We start from the raw sequence: 20832 nt of genomic DNA, 5'->3' as shown, positions 1-20832 counted from the left end.
TTCGTTAGGAAAATAGTATAACCTAAGCCTATAGTGCTGATAAAATTTAGAGTAGTTATGTCCTAGGACTTTATATTCACTAAATAATCATTGACAGTGCAAAATCTAGTCCTGAAACTCCACTCACTTAAGTGTCCTTTATATGAATAACATTTATCTTTATAACAGATCTTTTCTGTTTGACACATATTTATTGGTACCAATGCATAAAATATGCAGAAAGGCAAAACACTATAGCTTACTGAAATCTTGAAGTTATGGGTCATACCACATAGCTTAAGTGTGTGGTAGGCTATTCTATGAGCAGACACTATGATCTTAACACAATTAGAAAATTGCTTCTACAGATCAGCAAGTAGTTCCATGGTTAGGGACTGTTTAAACACCTAAAAAATTTATCTCAATGTTTCCCTACAAAGAAAAAAAATTCAACATCTAGAGACCTTATTTCTATTAATGGTAATGCTGGAGATTAAACCTAGAGCCTCACACATGGCAGACCAGTGCTAAAACAATTACTTACATACCCAGCCCTCTTTCTTCCTTGAGACAGGGTCTAAGTTGCCTGGGAAGACCTTGAACTTGCTTTTCTCCTGCCTCAACCACCAGAGTACCTGGGATTACAGTCTTTCACTATTGTGCCCTTTGGATGTTCTTCAAATAAACCACTAGAAAATGCAATATATTCATAAATTACATAGGATTTCATTCATGTTGTCAAACAGTAATTTTCATCAAGATTTCAATATACATAAATTTGAACCATTTCCTTGTAATGAGTTACAACTTTTATGTGGTTAGAATTGTAACCTTTACTTTCCAAACCACAACAATTTCAATCCAATGTCTTTTTCTATATGGACGACCTTCAAAGCCACATTATCATGTGTATTTGAGTGGATGTATGAGAAATGAAGACAACCTCACATTGCATTCTTTTACAGGGCTTATCCCAGATAGTTTCATGTCTTCAAATGAAAATTCAAAGAATTTTCTCAAATGAAGGTCTTAAAACATTTCTCATATTCATACATCTTTTCTCTAGGGAGTCTGTTCATGCTTTCAAAAAAAAAAAAAAAACCTTGAAAGTTCACCATTTGTTTTATATTCATTAGAGCTTTATCCCAGCACCCCACACATTTGAAGAGAATTGTAAAGTTTTTACAGGTTGTTTACATTCATAGGGTTTTTCCTCCAGCATGCATTTTCCCATGTCTTCGAAGTGAACGGTGACATGTGAAGGATTTTCCACAATCTTTACATTCATAGGGTTTCTCTCCAGTGTGAATTCGTTCATGAATTTGAAGTAAATAAGGATAAATGAAGGACTTACCACATTGTTTACATTCATAGAGTTTTCCCCCAGCATGAGCTATTTTATGCCTTTGAAGAGAACTATGACTTATCAAAGCCTTTCCACACTGTTTACATTCATAGGGCTTTTCTCCAGTGTGAATTTTTTCATGCATTTGAAGAGAACTGTGACTTCGAAAGGCTTTATCACATTGCTTACATTCATAAGGTTTTTCACCAGTGTGAGTCCTTTCATGCATTTGAAGGAAACAGGGATAAAGAAAGGCTTTACCACATATATTACATTTGCAGAGTTTCTCTCCAGTATGAGACCTCTCATGCATTTGAAGGTAACATGGATAAATAAAGGACTTGCCACACTGCTTACACTCATAGGGTTTCTCTCCAGCATGAATTCTTTCATGCCTTCGAAGGGAACTTTGACTTCTGAAGGCCTTACCACATTGCTTACATTCGTAGGGTTTTTCTCCAGTATGAGTTCTTTCATGTAACTGAAGGGAACTTGCACAACTGAGAATTTTACCACACTGCTTGCACTCATAAAAACCACTATGAGTTTTTTCATGTATTCGAAGATAACCAGCACTTTTAAAAGTTTTACCACATTGTTCACACTCATAGGGTTTTTCACCAGTATGTGTTCTTTCATGGGCTTGAAGAAGACTTTGACATCTGAAGGTTTTACCACACTGTTTACAATCATAATGTTTTTCTCTGGTATGGGCTCTTTCATGTAATTGAAGGGAACTGTTAGCTTTGAATCTCTTACCACACTGTATACATTCATAGGGTTTTTCTCCACTATGAATTTTTTCATGCCTTTGAAGGAAAGAGGGACAAATAAAGGCCTTACTGCATATCTTACATTGATAGGGTTTTTCTCCAGTATGAGACTTTTCATGCTTTTCAAGTAAATAGTGATAGACAAAGGACTTACCACATTGTTTACATTCATAGGGTTTTCCTTCAGCATGAGCTTTTTCATGCACTTGAAGATTACTGAGACGTCTAAAGGCTTTGCCACACTGTTTACATCTGTAAGAATTTTCTCCAGTATGAGCTCTTTCATGTAACTGAAGAGAACTGGAAGAACTGAGAGTTTTACCACACTGTTTACATTCATACAAACCACTATGAGTTTTTTCATGGATCCGAAGATTACTGAGACTTTTGAAGGCTTTACTGCATTGTTTACAAGAATAAGGTTTTTCACTAGTATGAGTCCTTTGATGTACTCGAAGTAAACTGTGATATCTAAAGGCTTTACCACACTGCTTACATTCATGAGGTTTTTCACCAGTATGAATTATTTCATGTACTCTAAGACGGCTGAGACCTCTGAACGCTTTACCACATTGTTTACATTCATATGGTTTTTCTCCAGTGTGAGTTCTTTCATGTAGCTGAAGGGAACTTGGGCAACTGAGAGTTTTACCACATCGTTTACATTCATAGGGTTTTTCTTCAGTGTGAGTCCTTTCATGTACTCGAAGATAACTGAAACCCCTAAAGGCTTTGCCACATTGTTTACATGCATAGGGCTTTTCTCCAGTATGAGTTCTTTTATGTAACAGAAGGGCACTGGAACAACTGAGACTTTTACCACATATTTTACATTCATAGGGTTTTTCCTCAGTATGACTTCCTTCATGTATGCGAAGATAACTGAGACTTCGAAAGGCTTTACCACATTGTTTGCATTCATAAGGTTTTTCACCAGTGTGTGTTCTTACATGGACTTGAAGTAAACATGGATAAATGAAGGATTTACCACACTGTTTACATTCATACGGTTTTTCCCCAACATGAGTTACTTTATGTCTTTGATAAGAACTGTGATCTTTGAAGTCTTTACCACACTGTTTACATGCATAGGGTTTCTCTCCACAATGAGTCCTTTCATGTCTTTGAAGGAAAGAGGGACATAAAAAGGCTTTACTACATAGCTTACATTTATAGGGTTTTTCCCCACTATGAGATTTTTCATGTAGCTGAAGGGAACTCTGACCTCTGAAAGCTTTACCGCACTGCTTACATTCATAAGGCTTTTCCCCAGTGTGCGTTCTTTCATGCCTTCGAAGGAAGGAGGGACACAAAAAGGCTTTACCACATATCTTACATTTATACGGTTTCTCTCCAGTATGAGATCTTGCATGCAATCGAAGGGAACTGTGACCTCTGAAAGTTTTACCACATTGTTTACAGACATATGGTTTTTCCCCAGTATGAGTTCTTTCATGCCTTTGCAGGAAAGAGGAACAACGAAAGGCTTTACTACATATCTTACATTTGTATGGTTTTTCTCCAGTATGAGACCTTTCATGGGTTTGAAGTAAATAAGGATAAATGAAGGACTTGCCACATTGTTTACATTCATAGGGTTTTTTCCCAGCATGAGCTATTTTATGTCTTTGAAGGGAACTGTGACTTCTCAAAGCCTTACCACATTGTTTACATTCATATGGTATTTCTCCAGTATGAGTTCTTTCATGGACTCGAAGATTACTGAGACTTCTGAAAGCTTTAGCACATTGTTTGCATTTATAGGGTTTTTCTCCTGTATGAGTTCTTTTGTGTCTTTGTAGGAAAGAGGAACAAAGAAAGGCTTTACTACATATCTTACATTTATAAGGTTTCTCTCCAGAATGATACCTTTCATGCATTTTAAGTAAATATGGATAAATAAATGACTTACCACATTGTTTGCATTCATACGGTTTTTCCGCAGCATGAATTATTTCATGTCTTTGAAGGGAACTGTGTCCCCTGAAGGCTTTACCACATTGTTTACATTCATAACATTTTTCCCCATTATGAGTTCCATTGTGAAATGGAAGGTAACTAAAGGAACTGAGAGAGTTATTACTATATGGTTTATATTCATAAGACTTTTCTTCAGTATGACTTCCTCCATGTGTGGAAAGAGAACTAAGACATAGAAAGGCTGTTCCACATTGCTTATATTCATAGAGCTCTTCTCCACTGTGAGTTTGCTGATGTATTCCATACAAACTTGGAAAACCAAAGGGTTTTGAATATACCTCATATTCACACGGTCCACTTATGGTATGGGTTCCAATGTGTCTCTGAATACTTGTGAGACAATTAGAGTTAAACTGCTTCTTTCCACATTCTGCAAGCTCGTACTGTGTGTATCCAGAGTGAGTTATGATGAGCCTATTAAAGGATAAAGGACAGATGGAAAACTTTCCCATGCAAATTACATTCACATAATTTAACTCCAGTAGAAAATTTTGGACTCCTATTGAGATTTGGTACCTAGAAGGTTTCTCCAAATGGATCACCTTCTTTATGCTCACAGACTATCTACCATGTAACTTCTGTAAAAAAAATGGTGCACACATTACTAATGGTTCCTTTATTAATAACTCTTTGTTTATTTGTAGGTCTTGTACTTAACACTATTCCCCAAATGAGGCAAATTGTATGCTTTCTGCAATATCTAAATGTTCTCACACTAAAGGGTCTGATGATTCTGCAATATAATTCTCAGAGCTACTATCAAACAGCAAAAGTCATATATACATTTTCTCAGTACTGTTTCCAAGTGAATTGTTTTGCAAATCTGGACAGCTTTCTTAAATGGAATTACTTTTTATATTTTTATGTACATGAGTGTTTTGGTTGCATGTGCGTAAGTACACCATGTGCATACAATGCCCACACAGGCCAGAAGAGGGCATCTAGATCCCCTTACAGACAGTTACTAGCTGCTGTGTATTAGGAATGGAACCAGGGTCCTCTGCAAGAGCAGTCAGTGTCCTTAACCACTGAGCTATCTCTCCTGCCCTAGGATTACATTATTTTTCATGGAACTTTTCTAACAGTGAATAAGTTTAAAGTTGTGTCTACTTTGTTTACCTATTCATAAATTTTCATGACATATTAAGATTTTTCTTAAGACATTTTCTTCCACTTTTATATGTAATTTACCTTGTATTTCTTTCACAATGTTTGTATGGGTCTTCAACGGTCTGGTTTCCCCATCCGATTCCTAAAATGTAGACCCAGAAAAATTACTACAAATGATTAGAAACTACAAAAATGTTCTAGTTTCTAAACTCAATGCACCCATGCCTGATTTATTCACCTAGATCTTCCTTTTCTACATACTAAATCACAGAACCAAACTACACTTGTCTGGTGAAGTGAAGGAAGGTTAGCATTCTTACCCATAGAAGCGAGGTTACTGCATATTTCCAACATCACATCAATATACAAATTCTTCTGAGAAGGATTTAGCAAAGACCACTCTTCCTGGCTGAAGTTCATAGCCACATCCTCAAAGGTCACTGAATCCTAAAACATTCGGTATGTATGAATAACAGAATGTTGAGACTGATAGCACTATAGATCTACAGTCAAAAACTGAGAAGGTATTTGCATAATTCTAGTCTCCAAATATTTATTCCATGACAAAGAGATTCTAAGGCTAGAACTGACCTATTCAGAAAGGAAATATCAGAGTAGGTGCACTCCTGTCATTATTGTGTCCAGGGACTAGGATGTGTTACTGAGTCACCCCAATTTCTTTTTCTAAAGTGGATCTCTAGAACCTGTAATAAAGTCTACTGAATGATATACAGAAGGTTGCTTTTCTTAATAAAATCCTGTGCACAAAGTCTAACTTTTACTGGTATCAGGGAATCTAAATTTCTGGAAGACATTGTACCAACATTTATAGCATTTCCCTTAATCTATATAACAGTACTTCCCTTAATATAAATGACTTACGGACACATTATGGCATTTTTATAATAGTCTGTTGGTTTTTTGAAAATTCTAAATACAGTAGTACTGACAGACTCAGTCCCCCAAAACGTTGAGGGCAATGAGTTTCACACATGTTGTCACAATTTGTTAAAGGGGGAATTTCACCTGTGCTATCTAATAATGTCAAATGAAAGCGTGAGACATCTGAAAGCAGTTACACTAGGCCAAATTTAACCAAGCAATAAATTTGAAGAAAAGCAGCAATGATCCTAACAGAACAAATTTTAAATATTTTTATACATTTCTTGCTTGATGATGTCATATATCCACCTCCCTCTTCCACAGCAGTCTTAGACTAACAAAATATTTTAAAATATTCATTCAGCAACTGTCAAAACAAAATTGAACAATCACATGGTACATGTTTTTTCAAAGTAGCAAAGTGTGTTATGTGCTATAGTCCCGGCAACTGGGGAGACTGATGTGTAAGACTGCTTGACTCAGGAGCTTTCAAAGTCTGCCTACAAAACACAGCGAGACCCCCTAACCCAGGAGTGAGAAAAAGGAAGGAGGTGGAAGTCGGGGCCACTAAAATGTCACCTCTACTGAATTATACCTTTATAAAATCACATAAAATCTCACAGTTTTTTGGTAGTCAGCTAAATCTGTATTTCCAAACCTACCAGTAATACAAGTGCCTAAGGATTAAAAAGTTTCCTAACAATAGTGTCATGTCCTAAAATAGATGAAGGACTTTTAAACTATACTATAGACATAAAAGGCCAAAAATAAAATAAAATTCCCACCATTTAATAGGCTGCCATTTGGAGACTAACCTTTAGTCATTACACAAATGGCCATTCTACAAAAATAAAAAAATTTACTCTGTAAACTTCACTGCTCAAAAAGCTGACATGCCTACCCATCACTATGTATGGACTCTATAAACTAAGATTAAGTCATTTCTGCCTTAACTGCTATCAAAAGAACTTCCATTCCTTTTCAGTACTGCAAATCCCTTTCTGAGAACTTGCCTGCTGCTTCCATGAAGTATTTCAATAAATTCTTTGCCCCACTATGGTTTATAACTATAGATCTTAAAGAAGAACCTGCTACTACAGATTTCTCAATATGCTATACCTGTATATTAATGCTGCGCCCAACCTTGGCCAGAGAAGTTTCTTCTATAGTGCTCTGCAGTTAATGAGACTTGTGATTAGTCAAAGTGCTGAGAGTAACTGCCTACTGAATGCTCAGCGCTAAACCAACATGTATATCAACTCTCTCTCAAAGATCAGGGAACATCACAGAGGAGGGGCAGAAAGAATATAAGAGCCAGAGAGGGAGGAGGAATGCTATGAAATGCTGTCTTTCGGTCATGGCATGGCCAGTATACCCATGAATGTACTGCAGCTATGATTACCCACACAAGATAAGTCAACAAGATCAATCATTGTCCCAACAGTCAGCACTAAGTGGCTTCAGTGGGTTATTTTTAAAATAAGGAGACAACACGAAGTGGGCGGGGATGAGTTGGAGGCTCCTAGGAGAAGTAAGAAGGACTTGGGGGCTCCTGGAGGAAGGAGAGTTGAGGTACACATGACCCAAGATGCATTTCTGTATATATTAAATTGTCAAAGACTAAATGAAAGTCTTTCTATTAAAAAAAAAACAAACAGACTCAAAATTCCTAATCAAAATATTCTCAAAAAACAAAAAACAAAAAAAAAAACACCTCATTCTGAAAGTTGTGTGTGGTGGCTCCTGCCTATAACCCCAAGCACTTGGGAGGCTGAGGCAGGAGGATCATGAATTCAAGGTCAGTTTGAACATTCAAGAGGCTGAGATAAGAAGACTGCCCTGAGTTTGAGGCTAACCTGGGCTACAGTGTGAGATCCTGTCTCAAGTAAAACCTGAAAAAATTTAGAAAAATAAGATTCAGCCAAGCATGGAGGGAGACTAGTGAAAAGCCTGTAGGGCAGCAGATGTAGAACTGTTGGTAGATGCCTGCCTAGCATGAACAAGGCCTTGAGTTCCACCCCCAGCACTGCACATGGGTGTGGGCATGCCTGTAATCCCAGAACTTTGAAAAGGACCAGAAGTTCAAGGCTGGAGCTGGAAAGATGGCTCATAGGTTAAGAGCATTGGCTGCTCTAGCAAAGGACCTAGGTTCAGTTCTTAGCACCCACATAGTGGCTAACTGTCCCTAACTCCCGTTCCAGGAGATCCGACACCAGCTTCTGGTCTCCATGGGCATTGTACACATGGGTGCACTTACATACATTCAGGGAAAACCCTAAAATAAAAATAATAAATAATTTTTTTAAAAAAGACTCAGGAAGTAAACAACTCACAGTCTTAGAAAGTCCCTGAAACATACCTTTTACCATTTTACCAGTTCACTAGACATAAGCCTCAAGTTAATAATGAGTCTTAAAACCCAGAATGTCCAAACCAGAACATGAAAGGGATAGATGACAGGATTGACACTTGGCTCCAGAAAATTCACATTGCCTCCCAATTTCAGGAAACCTAAGAATTCCCATCTAAATCTAATCTTACTCAATCTAAGGGAACTAACCCTAACCCACCTCTGGGATGAACAGACTATTTCTGTTTTACCAACTAGACATTTCAGCCATGAGTGTACAAAGATGCCTGGCTACAAGTATCTGGTAGAGCCATGTCCAAATCCAAATTGAAGAGTCACTGGAAGCAGAACTGTCCTTCTCCCTTATAGGGGATAAGGCCATTCTAGATCAAAACCCCCATGTTCAGGTAAAACTTGAAACCTAACAAATATCCTTAACTTTGGTCTCGGACTATAAGAACATTTCTCCCTCTGAGGACTAACAGGACCCTGGGGTTGTATAGGCCCTCATGTTCACCAACTCTGTGAATGAGCGTCAGATAACCCTATACATGGCAAAGACTATGACTACCATTGCAAACACATAAACTACATTATCTTCCTTGATTACCTTTTCTGGTTTAACATTTTGGTCCCAGGTCTTTCTCAGTGGCATGAATGGTAAGTCTCAACTAGGTCACTTTATATTTGTATAGCACCTTTTCACTCATTTGTTTTTGGTCCTATCTAGCTGCCCAGTTCTTCTAGGTAGGCACATCACATTCAAAGTCCAGGCCCATTTAAAATATTTGGAGGCTCTGCCCAGCATGGTGGCTCAGGCCTTTAACCCCAGTACTTGGGAGGCAGAGGCAGGCGGATCCCTGTGAGTTCAAGGCCAGCCTGGTCTACATAGCAAGTTCCAGGTCAGTTAGGGCTATAGGGACATCCTGTCTCCAAAAAGCCCCCTCCCCAAAAATATTTGGAGGCTCCAAAGGCTCTTACAGTGTTCTCAAAACAGAGCCACCTATCTAACAAAGGCCTAGGGTGGTCTATAGCCTCAAATACCCTCCCAACAATATCTACCATACATCCCTACAGCATGGAACAAGTCACCCTGAAGAATGGGGTACCTCACCCCCAAAAGCTCACTAATAGTTGCTCCTGGCCAAGTAGCCCATAAGTTTAACAAAAAATAAATAAAATAAAAAAAAATCAAAGTGCAATAACTTTCCTGGAAGGCCCAAACATTCTTTAAAACCTGGAGATTTGAAGAGCTCACCCCCGCTCATTGACTGTTGGTAACTGCAGTTATGCTCATACAACTCCTATCTTGGTAGTAAAATAGGTTGCTCACCCTTTTAGACTTTAAGGATATTTTTTTCTTTTATTACTACTATTCCCATCTACTCTGCCTCCCAGTTCGTATTTGCCTTTGAACACAAGGACGCTGAACTCAGGTTATTCAACTCACTAAGAGTGTCTTACATAAGGGCTTCTTGGAAAGCACCCACCTCTTTAGGTAAGTCCTAGTCGAAGACTTTTCCTCCTTTAAATTTGCTCAGGCTGGAGACAGTGTTCAGTGGGCTCTTACATAACATGCATGAGAACTTGGGTTTGATCCTCACTACCACGAAAACACTAAGTAAATCAATTATAAATTTCCCTATGGTAGTAACACATTTTACTACAGTAGCATGATTTATTAGAATCTACAGCTCAGACAAACTTGTGTCACATCTGAACAGTGTCCTAACTCATCAGAAATCAGTGTCAGGTAGATACAAGTTTTTCTCTTCAAAAGCATAGAGCTTTCTACAAATTATTCAATTCCTGAGACACTACCAATTCTGAACATGGCAAGGGTCTCATTCTTACTATGAAGACTTCAGCCAAAAAGCAACCAAGAACCATCTTGGACATGGCAGTGTTTGTAGAATTTGGATTCTATGCATTAGCCATATGGCTAAAGCCCTTTATGAGGCTTTAAGGAGACTGGAAGAACATGAGATTGGAGCTCTGTGATAACAAGGAATCTGAACCTCCTGAAACAGTTAGAACTGTTACCTATGCTCCAGCATTAGCTCTCTCTGACCATACTGAATGAACCCTTTTCCTCTATGTACATGTAATAAAGGGAAATACCATGGAGAATGTTAACCCATTCCCAGGGCCCTCTCAGCACCCAGCTGCTTATCTTTCCAAGTCATTAGACCTGGTATCATAGGGCTGTCCTCCATTTCTCAAGATACTGGCAGCTTTGGCTCTCCTTATTGGGAAGACCTCAAATTAACCCTAGAACAGAGTACAACTGTTTCCACACCTCACACTATCCTTCAAAGTCTTAACTTCAACTCCAGGGAGCTCCATTAATTTCAACTCCATTGGATCTCAGATAACAGAATCAACAAACACCAAACTCTAACTCCAAGACTTATTATAAAACCTTGTCAAACCCTAAATCCTGCGACCTCACCACCAAATCTTAATCTTGCAGCTCTTCTATAGCATCCCTGTGGAGACAACTGACCACACCTGCTGTGCTACATCAGTAATCTAAGATCACCCATTTTCCCAGCATGGTTACCCAGGTCACCAAAGTAGTTTTATGGTGCCAGAACAGATTTGGGGGCACAAAATAATTTCCACGGAGATCATAGAATCTGGGTCCCATCTAGGTATGTCCCAGGCACCTGATTCCTCCAAGGGGCGGGGCCTGCTGCAGAGAATTGACTGTTAGCCATGGAGGGAGGGGCTTCTGGGCACCATCTTGGGACAGAAGTGGCGAGCTGGGGTGGGGTGGTGTGAAGAGAAAGATGGCCCCGCATCTCCCGCGTGGATGTGAGAGGGGGCATTTACCAACCTGGGACAAGACTGTGGGCCCAAGATGCACGGGCAAAAGTTAACAGAGACTGTGGGTGGGCGTAGAAGCAATCTGGAACTGTGGGCCCAGCCATGCAAAGGTGGGTGCCAGGTGCTTGTTTCTTTGTAAGTTCTTCCATTTACCCCCTCCCTACCCAAGATATAAAATGAAAATTTCACATAAAGATATGTTTTGTGGTTTGCCTGACAGCACAAGAGACCCCCAAGAGAACTCGGGCGACACTAGGTCACTCCATTAACATCCCACAAAAAGTAGAACCAATTACCATTCAAGTGGGACAGGAATGAAACTTAACATCACATAAATGGGCCTATGCTTTCCATGTGACCCACATCAAGGCAGTCATCCAGAAAGAAAGAAGTCTCCTCACTGCTTCTATTACACAATTAAACATGTCCCCGAGACTTTGGCCCTGATAAAGCTGCCTGGCTTCCAATTCAGGTGGCCATATCACAAAGTCCATAAAAAGCACATTTCAACACATGCTAGGGTACTAATAGGTGAGACAAGCAGATCACCTTCCATGCCAGGCTTATTTCCTAACCCATTCTCCCCACATCCAAAATACACCCCCTGGAAACCCATTAGCTTCACAGACACACCAGAATGGTTAGAAAACTCTGAGTAGTTCCCGCTTCCTGGATTTCCCCAATGGAACACCCTTACCAATTTTCATCCATTTAATTTATATATATGTATAAATATATATATATATGGCAATGTCATGCAAACTGTTTAAAAATACTTCCTCCTAACCCCAATTAATAAGCCAGAGTCCAATTAGTGCTGACCATATGAGCATGGGAGTGGGGTCATCACCTGAGGAATGGACAACTGATAGGACCTGAACCTTGGGTTAGAGGCTGATATAGCTGATCCATCTCTGGCTGTATAGAGACACTTATTGTCAGCATTTTGACCAGTTATGAGTGTCTGCACTGACCCACTGCAGAAAGCAGCTTCTCTTACCAAGGTTGACAGCAGAAATCTTTGTGTATAAAGTCATGCAAATTTTAACAGCATCTGTACATAGACAGGTTAATTTTCCAAACCTTGACCTAACCTGTTGTCAGGCCAATCCTGAAGATTTCCTCAGACCTTGTTCCTTTCTACAGCCCATGCAAAGAAGAGAGGTATACCAGGGGAAGACTCGAGATAGATTTAACTGACATACATGCACAGGGCTCAAATATCTACAAGTTCTAGTAGATACTTTACCAGAAGAATGGAAGCATTCCTCAATTGTACATAGAGGGTCTCAAAAGTCACCACTGTCCTCTTGGAATATATTATTCCTGAATTCAGATTGCTCATCCCTATGGTCTGAGAGCAGCCTGGCTTTCATTTCCAGTATTATTCAATGACTGAATCTTTCAAAATTGAGTATTATCTTCACACTACTTGGCTATTTTGTACCCAACTTACTCTTATTCTAGAATGATCATTCATTTGATTTTCTACCTAGTCAGTGTATGTGCCTCAACTCCTCAGGGACCCCTTCTAACATAGAACTAATACCTATTGCTGTCCTCCTGATACCTGGACTAACACCTGCACCATTACCTTAACAGCTCCTGACAACCACATGACCCCTTACCAACCAATCTCTCTGGGCTAGTGAGAGGGCTGAATGGGTAAAGGTACTTGTCAAAACACATACACACACACACACACACACACACACACACACACACACACACACACAAATATACAAATATATTTTTAAAATCCACAACAACCAACCCCTTCCTGTACTCCTTTTAGTGATCTCAAAGAGTTCTTTAGCAGAAACCCCTCCTATTGGAACTTCAAGGAATTCGGCATTATAGTGGGTATGGGTACTGAAGTAGGTGGACTTGTATTGGTTACTTATGCATATAACATGTTGGCTGAATTAGTCATGAGACTAGACCACATCTCAAGGCCCTTTAAGACAAGGTTGATTCTCTTGCTGCAGTGGCACTTCAAAACCACTGTGCCCTCAGCATGTTTATGGACTTGCAAAAGGTACCTGCCTGGCCCTGGGAGAATGCTATGCTTATGTCAATTTATACCAGATTACAGCTAAAAGGATAAGAATAGATATCAGATATAAAAGCAAGCCTCTAAAGGAATGGCTCTTATGGAAGGACATATAGGGCTGCCTTCCTAGGTTAGGGTTAGGGTCATGGTTAGGGTAAAGGTGGCCCTTGCTTAACTAACCTTCTGGTACAACTGGTACCTTTCAGATTATAGGCCATTAAGCTCCAGAGAGTATTGTCTCTAAGATATCAACCATTACTGTCAACAAATGCTAGCTCTTGATCTCCAAATGATGTCAGCTTGATTGGACTTTTAAATTCTTGCAACAGTAACCCTCTCTCCCCTCCCCAAATTCCTCTCAAGCCCCTTTATGCCTTACAGTCCTACCACTCTATGGCAGATCGGCAACACCAGGAACTAGGGTTCCCTGTTGCCCCTACTCAGCTGAAGCAACTCCAGAATCAGCTCACAGAATAAAAGAGATTTGGTTTTTGACAGAGGGAGAGGGGAGGGAGGAAGAGCGGGGGGGGGGGGTGAACTTTTGAGAGCTTTTTTAAAAATTTATTATTTTAATTTATGTGTATGAGTGTATTGCCTGCATGTATCCGAGTGCACCCATGTTGTGCGATGCCACAGAGGTCAGAAGAGGGCTTTGGATGCCCCTGAAACTGCAGTTAAGGACAGTTTGTAGCCGCCATGTGGGCGCTGGGAATCGAACCCGGGTCCTCTGCGAGAGCAGTCAGTGCTCTTAACCGCTGAGCCAACTCTCCAGCCCCTCAAGAGCTTATTCTTAAGCCAAGTGAGTAACACCATGACCTGGGAACATAGATTCAAGCTCCCTTGAAAGACATGTACCAATGTGAAAATAGATACATGATATTAGCTACAGAGCACAGCAAGTCATAAAACAAGGTGGTTACCAAGGGCATTGGTGAGGACTACAGGCAGGTGGGCTACAGGACAGTGGAAAAACTTAAAGGTTTGAGATGCTATCTGATGACATTCATAGCTTTTGGATTGGGAGAAACCAGTGGTCTTCTAAGAAAATATTTTAAAGGTCCTGACAGTGACAAGAATGTTAGAGCAGACACAGAAGTAGGCAATGAATGGCTTTCAAAGGGGCTAAAATTGACCCCAAGATAATTTGGCTCTGGTCTGTAACATTTTAATTCTCTACAACCATGGAGTTTGGCCATTTGGCCTTGTAGATCTTAATAAAGTTGTTTTTCTTTTTTTTTAGGAATCTGTTTCCATAGTGACCCATTTGTCCAAGCATCACATTCTGTGCCATGTGGACACTGAATGTTCCTTTAGGTCCTTACAGTGCTAAGAAGGTTCATCCCTAGGATCTGATAAATATGGGGCTGAGTAGACAGGAAAGCAGCCTTCATTCGAGAGAAATAGTTGGTAAAGCAATTACAGACTATATCCCTAGATTATCTAAAATTTACGATTCAGATCTATCTTTTTTTCCACCTTCTGTGTCAGATATAGCATTTACACGTGACATAATAGAAATCTGTTTAAAATTCAAATAATCACAAAAATAGTGTGGCTTAAATAAAGGTAGCAGTTGAAGGAAACAGTCATTTAAACTAACCACTTAATCATACTAGACTGACTACATGATTTCCCATGTCTACAGTTATGTGTACTTTATGAAGTATTTTGATGGTTTGTAGTAGCTGAAATAATTCATAATCTTCTAATCTTAGTTTTCTTTCTGGACAGTTTGGCCCAATTCTATAGCTATAACCTCATGCCAACTGAAGAGTTAGGAAAGACTGGTCTTTAATGTCTAAATTATTACAACTTGTATTTGTGACTAATAATTTCACTTGTTATTATTTTAGTATTACATTGAGTTCTTGTTTAGGGAATTAAATGGACAGTCACATTAAAGAAGAATTTAAATAAAAATGCATTCTAAAGTGACATTATATTGTTAATAAAATTGTCTTTTCCACCAGGTGGGTGGTACACTCCCAAGACAAGCTTGGTCTACATAGTGAGTTCCAGGCCAGCTAGGGCTATAGGGAGATTCCGTCTCAAAAAGACAAAAAAATAAATAAATAGCCGGGCGTGGTGGCGTACGCCTTTAATCCCAGCACTTGGGAGGCAGAGGCAGGCGGATCTCTGAGTTCAAGGCTAGCCTGGTCTACATAGTGAGTTCCAGGACAGCTGGGGCTACAGGGAGACCCTGTTTCAAAAAGACCAAAAAATAAATAAATAAATAAATAAAATTCTCTTTTCCTTATGTACCATTATTAGTGAGAAAGATAGAAACAGACCAGGCTTGTGAGAAATTGGGATTCCAATAAACATTATGTAATTTTGTGAGCATAACCAAAGATTTCTCATTTCATAATTAGAAATGGAAATGAAACTCAAACATGAATCCTTTGGTAATACTGCCCACTTACTTCTCATTAGAAAAATACAAATGTTGTCTAACATATGTACACACATATGTGTACATACACATACAAATACACACACACACACACACACACACACACACACACAGAAATACATACCCACAGAAAAATGACAGGCTTGGTGGCCAAGTGCCTTTACCCACTGAGCCACCGCATCAGTCCAGCAATTCCTTTTAATATAAGAACAATTAAGTCAAAGGAACTGACAGATTCAAATATTAAAATTAAGGGAATCAAAACAACAAAAAAAAAAACAGAATAGAAATCTGCAATGCAAAATTTTGTTCAGAGTAAAAATGAACACATGCTTTATATTATAATGAGGAAATATCAACAGGAAAAGTGTTTAAAAGACACTTTATATATGAAAACAAAGCCTAACTACTTGGTAATGAGGAAATAGCCAAATAAAACATCAAGTTAGGGACAGGGTTCTCATAGGTATTCCCAACTGCTGATGGCCACAGCAAACAAAGTTTATTCCATGGAGCCAGAGGCCAAACTATTTCCCATAATTTAAACTTTAAAATCATCACAGGAAGCTGGGTGTGGTGGCACACAGTTGTAATCCCAAATTCTGAAAAGCGACAAAGGATATTAAGCTCAGTCCTAGTACATAGTGTCTGTCTCTCTCTCTCTGTGCCTCTCCCTCCTCTCTCTCTCTCTCTCTCTCTCTGTATGTGTGTGTGTGTGTGTGTGTGTTTTTGAGACAGGTTCTCCCTGTAACCTCAAGCTGACCTGGAACTCCCTATGTATGCCAGGCTGACCTTGAACTCACAGAGATTCGCCTGCCTCTACCTCCCGAGCACTGGGATTAAAGGAGTGTGCCACCATACCCAGGTCTTTTTTTGTATTTTACTTATTTTGTGTTATCTGGAGGGGAGAAAGTGTAAGTGGAGGTCAGAGGACAACATAAGTAGTGTAAGTAAACAAAATGCCCCCAGTCAGGTGAAATTGATGAGAGGACACATACAGTAGATCATCTAAAGACCAGAGGGAGAAACTGGAGTGAAAATATGGTATTGGCCAGGTGTGGTGGCACATGCCCTTAATAATCCCAAGTGGATCTATGAGAGATCAAGGCCAGCCTGGATTACTACATAGTAAGTTCCAGCCTAGTTGGGGCTATAGGGAAACCCTGTCTAAAAATAACAAAACAAAAAGAATTAAGGTATTCAAAAGCACTCAACAGGTTAACACACACACACACACACACACACACACACACACACACAAAGCACTTGAGTATATTGTGGTATTGACAAAGATCTGTACATGCCTGGGAAAGAACACATTTTAAAAAGATGAGAAGGTCCTCAGCCCTGACTTATCTGCAGGATTGGTTCAGCAGTTGGTCAAGGCTGAAGCAGCTCTGAGCGGCCTGGCTGTTTAAAAGGCCCTAACACAGTCATCCATGAAACATACAGGTGAGGTTTTTCTTTCTTCTTTTAGCTCCTGGCATTCAAGGAAAGCAGTCAAAACAATGCCCGAATACAAGCTGCAGCAGTGGCTTACAGCAAGTTATAACAAGTACTAGACTCTCTGGAGAAATACTCTGAAAAGGTCACTGTAGTGGTTTAAATGAAAACTGTTCCCTACAGGTTCATGTATTTGAACTCTTTGTTCCCAGTTGGTGGCATTCTTTGGAAAGTATATGGAACTTTTGGAAGGTGAGCACTACTGGAAGAAGCATGTCACTGGGAATGGGTTTTGAAATTTTTATAGCCTGGCCTCAATTCCTGTTCTCTCTCTGCTTCCTGTGTGTGGATAAAATGTGATCTCTCTGCTTCCTGGCTTCTAGAACAGTCTCATGCTCCCCAGGCCTTGCCTTTTCCACCATGATGGACTGCATCTGCTCTGAACTGTCTGTCGTAAGCTAACACAAACCATCTTACTGTTATTTTTGATCACAGTATTTTATGAGAGAAACAGAAAAGAAATACAGTCACTAAGCAAATGGCAAACTACAGCCTACACCAACCAAGAACAGCAAACAGTGGACAAGAAAGGAACTGATTGGTAGTTTTACTCCATTATAACAATTCAAATATTCATTATCAACAACAGCAACAACAAAAAAACCCCACAAAGAATACAAACAGAAATATGTGGCTCATGACTGTCCACCCTCCCCCACTCCCTGCAAATTTACCTGAGAGAAATCATCTCTGAAAAACCTCACCTAATAGACACTTTAAAACAATGGTAATAAATTCTGACCATGTACCTAAAACAGGTCAAAATATATGAGGCAAAAAATTACAGGACTGCAAACAGAGGTATCTCACTGAACTCCTAGAACATCTACCACAGCCTGAGAAGGATGTGAGAGAAGGGATGGAAAGAGGTGATTAATGGCTAAGGAACTCAGCTGGAAAGGTCAAGTAACTTACAATGACTTGGAGAACAGCAGTGTAACTGGTTGAAAAGTACTATTTGAACATTGTAAAGTAAAAGTGGAGAGGATTCAGAATGTTTGTAAAAGACTGCCTAAAATAATAAGACATGCCCACTGCACCGACCTACTCAGCATATACTGTATATATGTTTTGATACATCACAACATAGGTGGCCCACACGTACAATGCCAACTCTCTAGAGGCTGGCACCCGAGAGAGTTCAAAGCCAGGCTAGGTTATGTAGTGAGTTCAAGCTAGCCTGTTTTAAATAAGACCATGTCTCAGAAAACAAAACAAGTAGGGCTGATGGCTCAGCAGTTAAGTTTTGCAAAAAAAAACAAAAAACAAAAAAAACAAAAACAAAAAAACCCTGGGTTTGGTTCCCAGCACTCACATGGTAACTTACAACCATGTGTAATTCCAGTTCCAGGGGACTCAGTATTCACTTCTGGCCTCCATCACCAGGCACACATGTAATTTACATACATACGTGCAGGCAAAAGTCTCATACACATAAAGAAAAAAACAAATCTTAAAAAGAGAAAGTCACACTGAAACCCATAAATAAGGACATTTATTACGTTTGAGGTCTGTGTGTACGTCTGGGGGTATATGCCACATGTGGCAGTAAGAAGACACCAGTTTGTTTTGACATGTGGCTTAATAAGCCTGTTGTTTCTAGTGGTGTGACTATTGGTATCATCTCCTGGATCCTTCTGACAATAGTATTTCTTCATAATCCATAAAACAGGATCCGGCTTCCTAGTCAGCTCATCTCACATCAGAGCAACAGGCTTTTGTTTCACCAGGAAAAAGCTTCTGGCCAAATATCTCATTTGATTGACTCTCCTACCTTCCCTAGGCCTACTGGTGACTACTAGTCTATTACTCCTTTTTGTTCTGGGAGTTTAACACAATAACCTGCTTTATCTCACCTAGACTGGAGCAAATGAACCTTCAGATGGTGAGCACGGATCCTCAAGTGAAGGTACTTGCTTTCCAACCTGACAACCTGTGCTTGATTCCTAGGACCCACATGGTAGAAGGTGAGAATCAACTGCAAGTTGTCTTCTGACCTATATACTCACATAAATAAATGTAATTTTAAAATTTTTTTTTCTCACTATGTAGCCCTGGCTGGCCTGGAACTCACTATATAGACTAGATTGGTCTTCAATTCAGAGAGATCCGCCTTCCTTTGGCTCCTGAGTGCTGAAATTAAAGACCTGAACCACCATGCCCTCACCCCCTTTTTAAAGATTTTATTTTATTTTTTGGCCTTTTTGAGACAGGGTTCCCCTGTAGCCCTAGCTGGCCTGAAACTTACTATGTAGACCAGGCTAGCCTTGAACTCACAGAGATCTGCCTGCCTCCGCCTCCTGGGTGCTGGGATTAAGTGAAAGGCTTATTTTATTTTTTATGTGTTTGTGTCTATGTGTGTGTGGATTCCTGTAGCAGCCCAAAGAGGATGTCAGATCCCCTAGAGCTGTAGTGGTACTGGGAACCAAACTCACGTCCTCTTGAAGAGCAGCAAGTGCTCTTAACCACTGAGCTACCTCTCTAGCTTCATATATCTTAAAAATATTTTATTATTTTTACTTTATGTGTATGAGTGTATTGCCTCATACATATAAGTGCACCCTGTTATACAATGCCTGCAGAGGTCATAAGAGGGCTCTTGGAGCCCCTGAAACTGGAGTTAAAAATGGTTGTTAGCTACCATGTGGGTGCCGGGAACCAAATTCAGGTCTTCTACTAGAGCAGCCAGTTCTCTTAACCAATGAGCCATCTCTACAGCCCCAACCAATGACTTTTTTTTTTAACTCAGATGATTTCACAAATGAAACCTGCTATGGAAATACCCACCATCCCATTCCCACCATGGACCTCTAGATTGGCCTTCCAAGGGTTATTTCCAGTTGCTAGGCATTTCTGTTATCCCCACCCAGCACAAAGCAGTCCGATCACCTCATCCTGTAATGGCAATAAGAGATTCCACTCTGGAGGGGAGGAATGAGACAGAAGGAGAAGGGCTGATGGTAGAGCATGAGCTAGTCGTGTAGCACACGTGACCTTTCCCCTGAAGGATGAGTAACCAAGGGAGCATGCATAAGGCATCTGGATTCCTTTCTGGTTTATCTCACTAAGAACAAAAATGATCAATTCCAATAAAAATTCCCTCAGTCTGTGTCCATTTCCACTATAAAACCTGTAAAAGGCCACTGACTGGGGCAACACAGCAGTATTCCTTTGTTGAGACCCCTGCCATTCTTGGGAGTTCTTTCTCAATTTTCCTTAATAAATCTTTACTTATTTTGCTCACTCCTCCCTCATCTTTCCTTACTTTTTGGTGTGAGACACATTTGGATATCTACTTGCTCGGGGTGGCTTTGGCAACCAATCGTCCCATATCCTAGCTCCCTGAGTTAAGCCCACCAAGAGCCAAGAAAGGCTCTGTCACTTTCAAAAAAACCTACATCAAAACTGTAAAAAGGGAGGCTGGAGAGATGGCTCAGCGGTTAAGAGCACTGACTGCTCTTGCAGGGGACCAGGGTTTGATTCCCAGCACCCACATCATGACTAACAACCATCTGTAACTCCATTTCCAGGGAGGAATCTGATGCCCTCTACTGACCTCCGAGGGCATTGCATGACACAGGTGCATTTACATACATGCAGGCAATACACTCATAC

General features: G+C 39.9%; 1 protein-coding gene across 2 annotated transcripts in view; it reads right to left on the bottom strand.

The window, feature by feature from the left end:
- Positions 1 to 1082: 1082 nt before the first annotated feature.
- Positions 1083 to 20832, bottom strand: part of LOC103731976 (zinc finger protein 709-like) — a 22812-nt gene continuing 3062 nt past the window's right edge. For both annotated transcript variants that reach the window (XM_008830486.3, XM_029562240.1), the window contains exons 2-4: positions 5508 to 5634; positions 5269 to 5329; positions 1083 to 4491 (exon numbers count right to left, since the gene is read on the bottom strand). In XM_008830486.3, coding sequence (XP_008828708.3) covers positions 1179 to 4491; positions 5269 to 5329; positions 5508 to 5634 — 3501 coding nt within the window. In that variant the 3' untranslated portion in view covers positions 1083 to 1178. The remainder of the gene's footprint in view (positions 4492 to 5268; positions 5330 to 5507; positions 5635 to 20832) is intronic.

The sequence above is a fragment of the Nannospalax galili genome, unplaced genomic scaffold (genome assembly GCF_000622305.1).
Source record: "Nannospalax galili isolate Female #2095 unplaced genomic scaffold, S.galili_v1.0 scaffold715, whole genome shotgun sequence".
In the NCBI taxonomy this organism is placed as follows: Eukaryota; Metazoa; Chordata; class Mammalia; order Rodentia; family Spalacidae; genus Nannospalax; species Nannospalax galili.
Note: the sequence above shows the minus strand (reverse complement) of the source record. Positions and strands in the feature narration are given on the sequence as shown.